General features: G+C 40.9%; 1 protein-coding gene across 1 annotated transcript in view; it reads right to left on the reverse strand.

The window, feature by feature from the left end:
* Window positions 1-15,789, reverse strand: part of col27a1a (collagen, type XXVII, alpha 1a) — a 73,966-nt gene that overhangs the window by 20,675 nt on the left and 37,502 nt on the right. Inside the window, exons 12-27 of the mRNA XM_078270792.1 lie at window positions 15,515-15,559; window positions 12,092-12,145; window positions 10,123-10,167; window positions 8,302-8,355; window positions 7,995-8,039; window positions 6,135-6,188; window positions 5,572-5,625; window positions 5,162-5,215; window positions 5,021-5,074; window positions 4,452-4,505; window positions 4,258-4,302; window positions 2,276-2,329; window positions 2,121-2,165; window positions 1,981-2,034; window positions 1,835-1,888; window positions 586-639 (exon numbers count right to left, since the gene is read on the reverse strand). Coding sequence (XP_078126918.1) covers window positions 586-639; window positions 1,835-1,888; window positions 1,981-2,034; window positions 2,121-2,165; window positions 2,276-2,329; window positions 4,258-4,302; window positions 4,452-4,505; window positions 5,021-5,074; window positions 5,162-5,215; window positions 5,572-5,625; window positions 6,135-6,188; window positions 7,995-8,039; window positions 8,302-8,355; window positions 10,123-10,167; window positions 12,092-12,145; window positions 15,515-15,559 — 819 coding nt within the window. The remainder of the gene's footprint in view (window positions 1-585; window positions 640-1,834; window positions 1,889-1,980; window positions 2,035-2,120; window positions 2,166-2,275; window positions 2,330-4,257; window positions 4,303-4,451; window positions 4,506-5,020; window positions 5,075-5,161; window positions 5,216-5,571; window positions 5,626-6,134; window positions 6,189-7,994; window positions 8,040-8,301; window positions 8,356-10,122; window positions 10,168-12,091; window positions 12,146-15,514; window positions 15,560-15,789) is intronic.

Genomic DNA, 15,789 nt, shown 5'->3' on the forward strand with positions numbered 1-15,789 from the left:
CTGATTGGACGAACGCGTCACGTGGGTCTGGTTTCTCCGGAAATTCAAAGACAGACAGTCATGGCAGCTTGTTCAGAATACGATCTCATATTGTACAAAAATTGTTCACCGAAACGTGTTTCTGAAAACATTTTAAGCGAGAAATAGGCCATGCAGTTGCTGAATCTGTCTTCATTTCAGATCGACAAAGGTCAGTTTAAAAAAATTTTTCGTCAGATTTTGAGAGACTCTAGTCACGCTCATTCCGCTCCCCGCTTCCGGGTTAGCACTCTACCAATCAGATTGGTCATTTGGGTCCGGCTGCCGGCAGTGCCCGACCCGCCGAATTATACATGTCAAATCGGCCAAAATGAAGGCCGACGGCCCCTCGGACGGACGACGGCACGGAACACACTGAACAGACTCGAGTCACTGACCTCGCCAGACTGTCCAACGGCCGATTATCGGCTTGGTGTGTCAGCGCCTTAGACAAAACCAAGATGCTGATAACCATAAAGCTCATTGACTCTACACTATTATCTACAAAAACTATCAAGTGAAAAGAAGGGAGAAAAATGCAAAACAAGCAAAGGAGAGTTGACTTACTGGTCTTCCTGGTGGTCCTTTGGGCCCGGTCTCACCTGGTGTCCCTGGGTGACCCTATCATATGTACACAGACACACACAGACACACACAGACACACACACACACACACACACACACACACACACACACACTTTTGGTTGCTTTTCTTTCACCTTTATTGGACCTCACTTTTTGGCTGGACCATTTGTAAAAGCATAACTATGTAATGGGGAGTATTTTCAGTCTGACCGCTCAGATCAGCTGAGTGCAATAAAATCTATCCAATACGCAAACCAATAACAGAGTGGCAGCTCTGATCTCATGCATTCACGGGAAAAGAAATCATAAAAGTCTGCAGTATGAGCTCTCTGTTAACAGCTATAGATGTCTGCTGGTCAGCTCTATTCACTTTGTATGATACTGTCTTTTCCAGGGGGTCTGTTTCTATTTTGCAACTGAGAGTCCAACAGAGAACTTCCTTATAAGTGTGTGTGTGTGTGTGTGTGTGTGTGTGTGTGTGTGTGTGTGTGTGTGTGGTTATGTCCCTAGAGAGATCCAACTGGCTGTCAGCCAGCAGGAAACCTCTCTCTGTTTCGGCAAGAATGATGACTAAATTCTTATCCACTCCAGCTGGTCATATTATACATTAGACGGTCCATATCAAATACAGACACTACATGACAGAGAGGCCACTTGCTCTGTTTGAAAGAGCAAGGTAGGTGTGTGACAGCGGCAGAGTAAGGACCATAAAACACAAGTCCTTTGGGGACAGTTGTCCTGCAGACTGGAGACAAAATATGAATGGATGTCTGAAAACGGCTTACTGGCTTTCTTCACTCCTTAATTGTTTTCAACAAATTCCAGTAGCATTAGGTGTTTCAGAATGAGAAGTCAGCACTTCCTCTGGCAATTAAATACCGTTAAGGAGGTAAATCATTGGACGTGATCCATTGGAACTATTTTGTCTTTTGTTTAAACCAGTGTTACGACTTTTTCCAGCTAAAGGCCTCCTGCCGAGTGCTAAACCACAGCTTAGAAAACATGATCCTACGTCGTCAATGGGGTGATTTGCCGCCTTTCCCTTTTGGCATATTATTGTGGTATTGACCTAATCCCACACATCAGTATATTCCCATGGGAATAAAACACACAGTTTAGTTTAAGATGACCATTTCGTAGAATTTTTTTAATGACACCGCACCCAGAAAATAATGTGTAAGCTGAGCTCATATTCAAGCATTCTCAACTGTCCTCAAACATTGTGTCTTACCGTTGATCCCTTTTCTCCAGGTGGTCCGGGATGGCCCATCTCCCCTCGATCCCCCTAAATATACATGAGCACAACGTTCAGTCTTCAAAGTCACCTTGTGCGGACTTAAATGAATACATTTACAAGGAAAGAACAAATTATTTTACCTTCTCTCCTGCCAGTCCCGCCTCTCCCACAGGCCCGATGAAACCCACCAAACCCTGAAATACACAGACTCAGTGTTGGATGGCTGAATGGATAGACATTTGGGGGAAAAAATGGAAGTGGCTATGTCAGCGTTTCTTACTCTTTCTCCCATGGTTCCAACGTTTCCTGTGACACCTGGCTCTCCCTGCAGAGATATTACAAGTCATTTGTTTACAATAATTACATCTTTAAATATTTTTTTATATTTTGAGTAAAAGAGCAAAAAAATTATACGAGAGTATTAAGTTTATTCACCTTAACTCCCTCTGGCCCAACCTTCCCAGGAAATCCTTTCCTGCCCATTCTACCCTGAAAAAAAAGACAATGATGAATAGTTAATTGCAGGACACTTGCCAGTTAACGGATCATTAACATTCATTCCAAATTCCTGATGAATATAAAGGATCTGCTTCTTATGAGACGACAGTTTGAGGAGAAAGCTGGGAAGTTTCTGCAGCTGTTGCAGCTCACTGTACATGCCGCTGAAACGTGCAATGGCATGTACAGGTAATGCTGACAGTACATTTTGGCATGCTGTGAAAGTGTTCAATGACTGTAATGTTCCTCTTGCACAGACAGTAATTCCCGAGGTTAAGAGGGGGGCTAAGTACTTTTTTTTACCAGCAATAACTATAGGTCAGAGACGTCTAAGCCAAACTCCTAAAGACTGAGTGACTCAACAATTCCAAAGTTCACTCCAGAAAGGTTGGCAGCTTTCATAAAACAGTACAGACTAACACTGTATTTCACTCAGAAGCACACAGTAAAAGCAGATTCTTGTAGTAACATGATAATTAATAAGATCTGTCCAGGATTTGTGACTTGTTATCACAGATTTAGATTTACGTTGCTAACTAATCGCATTAACAAAAGAAAGGAAGTCTAAGAGAAAGAACAGAAATTGCACAAAGAGAGAGGGATGGAGAGGAACGCATGAGAAGGTGACGGAGATGGTAAGAAAAGGGAGACAGAAGGTAAAGAGAGGGTGCCATTCTGAGCGGAGCAGTGAAGCTAAAAGACAGCTGGCTGAGGAGGAGAATGAGTTGGAGGACCTGTGGCACCTGGCCAGAGATCAATCACAGCTCCTGAAGGAGTCATACACCTCTCCCCTCGGATGGAGGAGAGAGGGGGTTAGAGAATGAGACGAGTGAGTGGGTTGGAGACAGGGGGGAGAATGGAGGGGGCTAGAGTGAAAGAAAGTACAGGGTGACTGTAAGTAGGAGGAAGATAAACTGATGAAGAAAAACAGGTAGGATCTGGGATAGTGAAAAAAAAAGCAGCGTTAGAAGAGAATGTTTGAAAGCATGTCTATAATTGTAATTGTCTTTGTGATTCAATAAAGCATTTAAGAAATAACGTCAACAAATATTTCTGCAGTGACCCATTGACATCTACCAGCAGTTTTTGGCAGCTACAAATCTTTCCACTTATAAACATGGTGATGGCAGTTATCACCCCCTGGTGGCCAAGAATATGGACTGCATGCAGTCCTTCGTTGTGAGAGGACTATCGTCATAGCCATAAAAACCTCCATAAAACACCAACTCTACATACCTACAGCTTCCCTTCAATGCAAACCAAGAACAATCCATAATGAAGACCTACTTTATTACCTCAAATACCATTCAGATTAACTCTCAAAAAAACTTTGGGATGCACAATTAAAATTGAGCTGTTCAGTTAAACTTCATACTGTATAGGTGGCTGAGACTACAAGCAAGTTTCACGTGATATAGAGTGTATTGATCGTAGTATGATATTACACATTCAATGCCTCATGGAGATTTACATTAGTGGGCTTTCACTGCAGAGGTAGCTAACACCATGCAAGGATTTCATGTTCAGATTAATACACTGTGAATGTTGTACTGCAAAGCATGCAAACAGATTTAGCTTCATACTTCTGTTGGGTTTCCATAGAGTCAGTGATATTTCTGTCTGTTCCTGTCTCTTTTTTGATTTGTTTACCACCGATATACAAAGGATATGGAATGAAACCATAACGATGCACACGATAGATGGTTTGATTTTCCTGAATGTTTACAGTTTAAACAAACATGCAAACTTACAAGAGTGCACTGTACACATAGACTATGACTAAACACACATGGATGTTATTTTCTCACATGCTACACTTACTCACTGTTACACGTAACAGTGATCCCTGTTATCAGCTCTCTCTCTCTCTCTCCCCTTCCACCAGCCAGGCAACACCAGGTGTTTATCTCATAACTCACCTCCAGTCCTGTTGGGCCCGGTGGTCCGATCGGGCCCTCATCTCCCTGGAAACAGATGATATTGATCTTAGCATGAATTATGTTTGGGGACATAAAGCAGCCTTCAGCAAAGAGAAGCTTTGTGCCATTAAACTTTTAATGCCTTTTGGCGCTTTGTGGTCGTTCTGATGTGGGTGGCAGTTTGACAGTCTTACCTCTAAGCCTGGCACCCCTCGGGGCCCCGGTAAACCTCTGGCCCCTGGCTTTCCCTGGATGTGTAAAAAGAAGTCAAATGAATGCTAATGTATAAAAGGTAAATGTGGTATTTACACAGATGTTTTAGCCATGAGTGGTGTGCCTGTCGGTCAGTATGTCCACCACTTTGGTGCAGACTGAAATATCTCAACAACTATTGGATGGTTTATCATGACATTTTGTATAAACATTCATAGTCCCCAGAGGATGAATCCTTATGACTTTGTGATTGTGATAACAGCATCATAAGATCAAATTTGTTCAATACTTTTAGGGCTAATTAGCAAATGTTAGTATGCTACCACACTAAAGTAAGATGGTGAACACGGTAAACATTATACTGCTAAATATCAGCCTGTTAGCATTGGAAAAGCACCGCTGCACCGATATACAAATATAAATAAATATAAATACACAAAACCTCACAGAGCTGCTATCATGACTACAGACTCTTTGTCTTGTTCCGTTTTAGATTTTAAAACATTCAGCAGTTGATAGATTACTCAGCCAAGATGATGGTTTTGCTCACCTTTGGTCCTTCAAGGCCATTCTCTCCCGGTGGTCCCATGTCACCAGGGAAACCCTGTTATAATCAATAAAAAATGTTTTTCTTCTATTGTCTGTCTGAAATGCAAACTCACACATTCAATGCAGAAATGTGGCTACAAACCTCAGGGCCCGGCGGTCCAGGTGCTCCAGCAGGGCCTCTCTCTCCTAACTTTCCCTGTGACAAAGACAAACGAGAACATGAGAAATGTCTTAAAGGAATAGCTGGATATTTTGGGAAATATGCTTATACGTTTTCTTGCAGAGAGACTTACATGAGAAGCTCATTATCGCTTGCATATCTGTTCATTCAATATTAGGCTACAGCTTGTAGAGCCTAGAGGTGCTGGTACATGGATTTTGTTACCTTCAGACAGCTAACTATTTCCCCTTGTTTACAGTCTTTATGCTAAGCTAAGCTAACCTAACCGGCTGCTGGCTGTAGCCTTATACTGAACGGACAGATATTAGAGTGTTGTCAGTCCCAAAATCATTTACATGAAAAGCATTCTTTTCACTAAAGCCAAAGCTAACCTGTGGTCCTGGTTTCCCACGGATGCCTGGTAACCCTGGAGCCCCCTGGATGCCCTGTCCAATACAAACACAACACGTAAAAACTAAGACAGACAGTCGGACAGTACTCAGAAGCAAAGAGCAGAACCTGGAATAAGAAAACATTAGACATGCATGACTCTGCTCAGTATGTCTCTTATCTCTTGGGACCACTCTCTTTTATGATGCTAAAAGGGTTAGATTTAACCTTAGCTTGCTTACACACACACACACACACACACACACACACACACACACACACACACACACACACACACAGACACACACACACACACACACACACACACACACACACACACACACACACACACACACACACACACACACACACACAAATGAGGAGGGTTTACATAAGAATTTCCATAAGCTAGACAGCAAACATCTGGCTAAGTCATTTAGCAAAGGCACAGTTCTGCAACAAAGGTTGTGTAACTCTAGATGGGTGTTTTGGAGGCAGCATGCAGGTCAGTGTCTGTGCGTGAACATTTATGACATGCACATAATGTGTTGCAGTGGTGATCTACCTTGTCTCCTCTGTACCCAATCTCCCCTTGTTCTCCGGGAATCCCAATGTCACCCTGACGGAGAGAGGAGGAGACGAACAGTTGGACGGATGAGGTGCGGACAGAAAGAAAGAGAAATGAAGAACATTAGGGGGAATTGTAACGTCCTACTTCGTCAATCACATTCAGCTTTTTCGACAGGCAATACTAATTACTGCTCTGTACATTATGAACATTCACACACAATGAGACTAGTTCATCGCATTAGCCAAGTTCTTCATGTGGCGTCAATCTGTCTTATGAAAGGCACTATTGGCAATTATTCAAATCTGTAAACCCACATGTCTTGTAGAATAAGGTCTGAGTAGCTTCCTCACAAATGTAAAGGGCATAATGTTGGTATATTCTTTTATTCAGACCAGTCATTAGAAGCTAAAGTAACTAAAGTTGTGCAGTAATGTTTCATTCAACTCTGGCACATCACTTCTTCTTTTCTTTCATTTTCAAATCCGGAAAAAGGTCATTTATGCTTTTATCTCCTCCAGGTTCAATCGTTGAAATGCACTGTCTCTATCTCTGCTCTTAGGAGGAGAATTATTTTAAGATTGTCTTAGCTTACATATGGGATTCTATTCATGAGTCTGACCAGTTCCTAAGATTCAGAGTCTTTTAAGCAGTTACCAATACTGGCCTGGTCAAGTTTAAACAGGCTTTTGCTAAGGCCCCTAAGTTGTAAATCCTCCCGTCTGAGTATCTCAAACATGCAATGCCAGTGTTCCTATTTCAAATTTTCTGTTCCTTCTTCTTTTTCTGGCATTGTCCTAATTCTTTAAAATTCTTTTCAATTATAATTTAGAAAATATTTTACTGTTTTATGTATTTTAGTTTTCTCTTAACCATGTATTTGGTTAACATTGTCTTTTAAACAGTAACAATGTTGCAACAAAGCTGCTACATATTTACATTAAACTTAAAGGAATACTTTGACATTTTGGTAAATATTATTATGCTCTTTCTTGCAGAGAGTTAGATGAGAAGATCGATACCCCTCCCATGTCTGTACAGTAAATGTGGAGCTGGAACCAGCTGCTGGTTAGATTAGCTTAGCTTAGCTTAAAGACTTACTGGAAACAGGGGGAAACAGCTAGCGTGGCTCTGTCTGAAGTCTTAAAAAATCTGCACACCAACGCCTAATATTTCGTTTGTTTCACACACAAACTGAAAAGAGCTGGACTATTTCTTAGCCAGGTGCAATGACTTTCAGAGTTTTGTCGTCACTGTGAGGTTGCCAGGCAACCAGCGGAGACTCCAGGAAGTTACTGCAACCCCAAATAGTAATTTAATACTTCTTTTTTTAACCAATAAAATAAAAATGTAATTAAACAAACAAGATATAATGTGAGCTGCTGGTAAGCAGATTGTATTACCTTTGGATGGAGCTAGGCTAGCTGTTTTTCCCTGTTTGCACTGCAGTCTTTATGCTAAGCTATGCTAACCGTCTCCTGGCTCCAGTTATATACTGAACGGACAGATATGAGAGTGGTATCGATCTTTCAAAAATGTCAAACTATTTCTTTAAAATGTATTCAACAGACCGCCTCCTTGCTGACTGCCAAAAAATGAATCCTATCACAAAATGGATTTCATAGAAATTACATAGAAATGACTTATATGGAAATTAAAGAAACCCATCCCATCTCATGCTTCATATAAGTATGACAATCATCAGAAGTTTGCATCTGTGTGGTTGAAGGTGGGACCTAGTGAAAACATGCTCTATGTCTAAGGGTTGGACAGAGATGGCTACAATAGGATGCAAAGGAGTACATATCCATCACATGCTGCTCAAACACAGGCCAATAACAGGAATATTCAGATCACCTTATCACCTTTCAGTCCTGGTTCTCCTGGATTTCCTGGCACCCCCTGGAACAAACACCAACAGATGGGTTAGAAAGGGACCCCCAAAAACCGAAAACACCTAAATGTATTAAAGTGCACATAATATAACTAAAAGACAGTGCAAACAATACAAGTTAGGACAGTGAAGGTAACAGTTTCCATGTGTGTGTGTGTGTGTGTGTGTGTGTGTGTGTGTGTGTGTGTGTGTGTGTGTGTGTGTGGTGTGTGTGTGGTGTGTGTGTGTGTGTGTGTGTGTGTGTGTGTGTGTGTGTGTGTGTGTGATTACCTTCAGTCCATTAGGTCCTGGAAGGCCCATCTCTCCCAAAGGTCCCATATCACCCTGCCGCCAGAAGAGGGGACAAATAAGAAATTCAGATTCAGTGATATCATTCACAAAGTACCGATAAACACATGTCTCAGACCCCTCAGACTTTTATTTAACATACAGACACAATGAGTACACTCTAGTTCACTTTGGCATTCATTAAACGTAAGAAGAAGCCTCATTGTCTTGCTTCCAGATTATCCATACGGCCATCACATTGCACACAACACAAACACAATGAAAACACGATGATAATATACGACTTAAAGATAAAGACTAGATCTTGCTGCCTGAAGCCAAGAATGTGTTTCATCTGAAGCCTGAATCCAATGATGTGGATGTAACCAATAAATGCTGAATGTAACATCTGTCTGCATCTTAAATATTTATCTCTCTCTGAAAACTGTAGTATCTGCATGTGTGACAGAGGATGTTATTGAATTGAATAAGATACTGCCAAATTGTCCGTCACACAAAGTCACTTAATATTGGTGCTGATGGTTGAAAGGTTAAAAAGTTTCTCCTTCTTCAGCTGGGAAAATCTTATTCTAATTGAGAATATAAAGTTGTACTCATACTTTCCCTCTAAAAATAACAGTATCTGTTCTACGGCTGTCCCTATCAACCACATCTTTCCTGCTTACCTATCCAAATTGCAGAAATGCATAAAGAAATACAATATATTATCCTGTCTAATGTGTTTAATTGAATTCAGATTTCTTGGTTTCTTATAAATGCATGCCACAGGGGGCGCCCAGGTTCAATTCCGGCCAACCTTTTCAACCTCCATCATTTCAAAGCAGGATAAGAGGAAGATGGTGTCAACTGCCAAGTATGAGAGAAATAAAATAAAATAGAAAGATAGAGAGAAACAACAAAATAAAATGGTACTGCTGTTCAGAAAGTCCCTCTTCTTCTTCTTGAGAAGTTGTCCACATAAAACACTTTCCTTTCCTCAACAGTGGCCTGCCTTTCTCCAAAGTTCAGGCCTGCAGTCCCCAGAGACGGGTGTTTGCATATTTATATCTTTGAAGTGCAGCTCAGTTGCTGCTGCTGTGTGTACTATACAGTATACTGTAGGGTCAGATGGATGCAGATGACACGGAGCTCAGAGCAGAGCTGTAATCAGAGAGTCCTCCAATTACAGGCCTACTACCACCACCGGTGGCCTAGAATAGACTGGGAGGAGCGGCAGCGACGGATGAAGACGGGACACGACAAGAGAAACCAGGGAGACATTATAATCAGACACAATTATGTGGCTATCGGGCTGAGCAGGAATGAAGGGCAAGGTGATGGGTGGGCACGGGGAGTTCCTGTTAAAAAAAAAGTTAGTAAGAGAGAGATTCAAGAGAAAAACAAGATGCCTTGTTAAGGTCTGTTTGATCGATCACTGGATCACTGTCACGTTTGTCACGAGAGGAAATGGGAGGGACAAAGTGCATAACTCAGACTTTACAATTATGGCGAAAAAAAACATTCTCTTCCATCTTGGATTCCAAAAACAAGCCACTTTCACAATTTTAGATATGTTTACAGCAGTAAAGAACCTACAGAGAGTGGTTAGTTTCCCACCAAAGTGGCTGGCAGTGTAAATGATGATGAGAGCTAATTGAGGTTTTTTTCAATTAAGCAGGCATATTATGTTTCATTTAAATACAGTCACATGCAAACTTACAAGGGTGCACTGCTATGTATTTATGGAATACGTGTGTGGGAATATAAGATGTTTAGACTAAGCACACTGACTACACACAGAAACACACACAAACTGCTACTCACAATAAGTCCAAGAACTCCGTTTGGACCGGGGGCTCCCAGCTCACCCTAGTCAGAGAGGAGGAGAAAGATTCAGTGAGATGAAGGGAGAGGGAGAAGGAGCAAGTTTCTGGGGTTATTGGCTACTTTTAAAACAAACATGCTCAGAAGAGTGGCTCAGTGTTCATCACAGCTTATGAGAGGGGGCTGTGTGCATGTCTATATGTGTGTGTGTGTGTGTGTGTGTGTGTGTGTGTGTGTGTGTGTGTGTGTGTCTGAGGTAAAGGTGGAAGGGGATGTTAGCCCATCATCCCACTAAGGCTTTTTTAAATCAGCAAGTTCGTTCTCCCTCCAAAAATGAAAGACAGAATTTTGTACAGACATTCGTGTTACTCAGAGGACGAATCCTAATGACTTCAATGCTCCCCTGACTTTCCACTAGCACCACCAGCTGGTCAAAGTTTTCACTTATCCAGTGAAATATCTCAACTTCTACTAGATGAACTGGTACATTCATGTTTCACAAAACGATGTATTGTTGTGGCTCCTGACCTTTCCTCTAGCGCCACCATGAGGTTGACATCTTTGATTTTTAGTGAAATGTCTCAACTATTAATCCCCTTACTTTTCATGGTACATGGAACATGGTAAATAACCTGCTGAACATCAACATGTTAGCACTGTCATTGTGAGCATGTTGGCATGCTGATGTTAGCATTTAGCTTAATGCACCGACTCATTGATCCATTATCTGACTGAGGTTCGGCAAATAAAAATCTATGGCCCTGACCATGTCTCTGAAATATCAGTAACCTAACTGTGCTGTGTATTGATAAATCCATGGTGCTGTCTGTGGTGCTGAAGCAGCAGACGGATTTGTGACTTTTCTCGGATTCCCGCCCCTTCTGTCAGTTTTGTCTAGGATCTATTGTATTCTCTAAATTATATGGCTAGGGGAGAGGATTATGGGCGCTTCGCTAGTCGCAGGTGAAAAAAACATTACAAATTACCAAATTGCCTACTGGGTGTGTATTTTGTAATGTATGTTCATGTACGGATTATTCAAAATATGGGCTAACATCTGATGCATTTGATGCATAATTCACACTCTGAAAGACGTGGCCTTGCTCTCAGGGGGGGAAAAAGCAGCAGGGCTGAGAAAGGATTTATTTGGGGTTCAGTTGTGTTTGATCTACAGGACTGTACCATTGGAAAAGTCAAGGATGTATGAGCAAAGTCTTTCTTCAAACTGAATACGAATGAATACGTTTTATGTTTATGAGTGTGTTAAAGAGCAACTTGCTGATGCGTTTCTGTTTTCATTTTAGAGTTTACCACTCTGACTGATGAAGTGCTACATTTGTCAGAATGACAATATCCAGAAATAGTGAAAATGCTAAGATCAAATAAGTAGATGCCTTCCAGCGACAAACTGTCTTTGGTGACATGGCGTTACTAAATTGGGAACAATTACTCAAAACATCCTATTACATAATTTACTATTCTTGGATATCACCTCCTAATAATACTGCATGTGTGTGTATGTGTGTGTGTGTGTGTGTGTGTGTGTGTGTATGTGTGTCTCTGTGTGTGTGTGTGTGTGTGTGCGTGTGTGCGTGCATGCATTTTTGTGTGTGTTGGCGGCCAGTTTACATTGGAGAATGGAAAAGGTTGCATTTGAAAGCCAAGCCAGCTTACTGGTCTCTGCTTACTACTGCAGGTTTTTGAAAGTAACTGCCAAGTAAAATTATCGAGATAGGATGAAATAAAATACAGCAGTAAAACTTGTCCAGAGCAAAAAACTAACTTTAAATGAAAGAGAAAAAAACTGCAGGACTGCCAGGTGATTTACTCACCTGCACTGCCAATATGTCAGTACTAAAACAGCAGGGGGTGAGTGAAACCACTGCTCTGTTTGTGTGTGTGTAAGCATGTGGATTGGTTATGTATTTAGGTGTGTAACTGTTTGTGAGTAACTGAGTGTGTGACATACTGGCTCTCCATCTGGTCCAGGTGGTCCTCTCTCCCCAAAGTCCCCTGGAAACCCCTAAGGACAGAGAGAGAGAGAGAGAGAGAGAGAGAGAGAGAGAGAGAGAGAGAGAGAGAGAGAGAGAGAGAGAGAGAGAGAGAGAGAAAAGCTTTTATGTTGGGCTGCACACTAACAGTGACAATCAAACTCAGACATCCATTAAATGTAAAGGGTCCTATTCTTTTATATAATTAGCATACTGTCTGCTTTATTAAACATGTGCTATTTAATTATTTGGCCACTTTATAGCAAACATTTTCTTATTTACACATCCAGCAGATACAGAGCAACATTTGCTTTCATGTGGAGTTGTGTTTCTGGCCACCTTTTCAGTTCTGTTTGGTCTCTACCAACTCCTGAGGGAAATATCTGTCTCTTTAGCTGCTAAATGCTTCACTATCTACCGTCTATCACCAGCTAGTTGCTGTCTGTTGTTTGGTGCTGCGCAGCTAGCTGCCTGCTGCGTCTGAAATCGAAACTATGAGAGTACTGACGGTGAAACAAAACAGTAAAGTTATGTACCATAAAACCAAAACAATGAGCTGAAAGATGCTATAAATCTCCATAGAGCTGAGGGGAAGATAAATCACATAAAAGTAGTAATTTGATCTATTGTTAATAAAAAAAACATTTTGGTTACAGCCGCTTTAATGTACAGTAAAAATAGTTACTGCATATATAGTTCTGCAATTACAGAATTAAAGACACTTGTAAAATATGACAAAAATGTGCTTTTCATTGGAGGAGGGTGTGTTTAAATTATGGAAATTATGGAGTAAATAATTATGTCTTTAACCATGGAGTCAAATTTACAGAGCATGTGTTCACAAATACCGCTGACTGTTACACAACCAAGAGTGCTGCTACTGTAATTCCACAGCAATTATAACAATTTGTCTGAGTCAAACATAACATTAGATATAAAGCAATCTGAAATATGTACAAACTAAGAGCATAATTGTCCCATTATATGCATTAAATCTATCAGCTGTAGGGTGTGGGCAAACAACTGTTCTATTTAGGCTGAATACACTTTCTAAATGCAACAAGAGAGCGCCAAGTAATTACTCTGTCCATTTAGCAGTAAACGGGATGCTAATCTGAGGTATGCTAACAGTTGGTGGTGAAGCAAAGACAAACCACATCTGCAGAAAGCACAAGAGCCAATGCATCTTAAACCCAGACCATCCAGAAACACTCATAATGACTAGGTCCTGCTGTTGTGGCCTCCACACATTGTTCCAAAATGGTAATTACTGTAGATACCTTCAGAAAATGGCAGTTATTTTTGTAATAGTAGAGATGTTTTAGATAAACAGCATGCATATTTATTTTAATCTGTGGCTTGCTTTAGAATAGAATATGCTGACTAAATGTAACTGTTTGTATTTGAGTTGCAGTTTTGGATATTTTTGACTTCATATTCAAACAAAAATAAATCCTTGTGACTGATGGTATGCTAATTTTCACTGACACATCCCATCAGGTCAATGACATGGACAAAACTTACTAAATGCTGTAATTGTAATTGTACAGTGTAACAAAAAACTCTTTTCTGTTCCTATTAGGTCAAAATTTGGGATCCCACCAAAACACTGCATGGGACTGCTTTATGGTTCTAAGAGATTGTGCGCACAGGGGGAAGCACAAGTGCAGCAGAAATCTATGAAGCATGACAGTGACCCAAAGGATGAATCATACAGCTGTCACAGCTGCCGGACAAACTAAGGACAAATGTGGGAAACGTCTCTTTGCCAAGTACAGCACTTTAAAAAAGCCTTTGATGAGAGTCATACAAGCCTGCTTTAACATGATGTGAGAGAACCCTGTTCTTCAGCTTGGAGATCAAATAGTAACACACCGCAGCAGCAATCAGATACCGGGTTGATGTGAAAGAACTGCAACTGATGAGCCTGATAAAGACAACCTTAAAAAAGACAAACAAACTCTAAAGAAAGTTAAGTTGAGTGCAGAACTCTTGGCGATGCACTTCGGAAACATTTTAGGCTCTCCACTGTTTTAGATATATCTATTCCCTCATCGCTCTTTGGTGGATTGCAGACTGTGTGTGTGTGTGTTTCCTCGACAGAGCAAAAGCACTGTGCGTGTATGGCCATTAAATGTCTGGCTGCAGTTTAGTTCTTCTGTTCTTTCGTCCTCTGCCAGGGAGGGGAGGGATGATCTCCTAGGGATCATCTTGTAAGTGTCCTAGCTTTCCATTTTCCATGCAGGGCCACTGAAATCAAAAGATGATAATTTGTGTCTTTTTCACTTGTGTTTACACGTCAGCTATAAGGGGCTGTAGCACTTAAAGTGGCCTTTTTAAATTATCAAAATTACAGGACTCCCTGCTACTCTATTCTTTTTATTGTGAAACTGCATAAACAATGTTATGGATTGTGATACACTGTCATTAATTTGTTTTTGGCCTTGAATAGCAGTCCTACGGTTGTCATAAAATCATCCAGGATGTGCTTGGAGCAGTATAAGACCAAGATGTGAGGACAGCACTTCCATATGAATAGTGACTACTTTAAGTTTTGCATGACCTGTGCCAAAACAAAATGGCCTTAACAAGGTCTTGTTGCAGAAAAACTGAATAAGCTCACGAGTTTTAGAATGCAGCCCTATTTGAGTGGGGACACAACAGAAAAATCGGATGCAAACATGCAATCCAAAGCCACAGCTACTTCCTAAACATTTATCTAATTACAGAATAAGCTGCAGTTCTCAGAACCTCACACTAAGTGGACACTGGCTTGCGTGTGTTCAGACATTTTGGTCTATAAATGCCTTATTTACTGAAAAGCCAATAAGAAACAGCTGCAGAATGACCTCAGTAGTGAGTTTCAGGGTTACACACTCTTTCTCAAACAGTCTGTCAAACTGACTTTTGAACACTATCTGACACACACAACAGATCCGACGGCTTCCTCCAAATGGCTTGGCTCCATGCTGGGGGGGACCAAAAGCCCTTTATTCCAACAAACGCCTTTTTTCTTGTTGCATCCAAGACCTCGAAATGCGGCTGGTGGGACTCCATATGTATTCAGGCTGCAGTTAACCCTTCCAACCACCATGGAAATATTGTGTTGACACAATGACGTAAATCCAGACCTTATCAATTTTCACGTGTAGTGTAGGTGTTGTTTGCCTTGCAGCAAAAGCTCTTAATATGACCCAAATAGAAGAATGAAACTTCATTGTGATGCTAATTTAATCATTGCCTCACTTGAACGTTGTTTGATATCTGTCACCATCTCCCCAAATGAGTCTTATCCTTTAAAAAAAATCACTGATAACAGATGAAACATTCACAGTAAGCCAAGCACAATTCATCACAATTTGAAAAGATTATCTGTAAAGTATGTTGAGACAAAACTTTACCGGCCTACCCATCTTGCCCCTCTTCCCTGGTTCACCGGGAATGCCCTGAAAATTAAAACAAGAGAGAGCAGAGGTGGAATAGAAAACAAAGCAGAAGAGGGAAAGAAAAGGGTTCAAGGAAGATAGAAAAACAAAGAAGAAAGACAATATGTAAAAACCATATCAAAACCAAAACCAAAAACACTCTTTAGCATAACTGATTCAAGACCAAAACACACAATCAAAAAGCCAAAGCTGTAAGCTTCTCTAAACTCCTGCTTCAACAGATGTGAGGA

The sequence above is a fragment of the Sander vitreus genome, chromosome 16, assembly GCF_031162955.1.
Source record: "Sander vitreus isolate 19-12246 chromosome 16, sanVit1, whole genome shotgun sequence".
NCBI classification, from domain to species: Eukaryota; Metazoa; Chordata; class Actinopteri; order Perciformes; family Percidae; genus Sander; species Sander vitreus.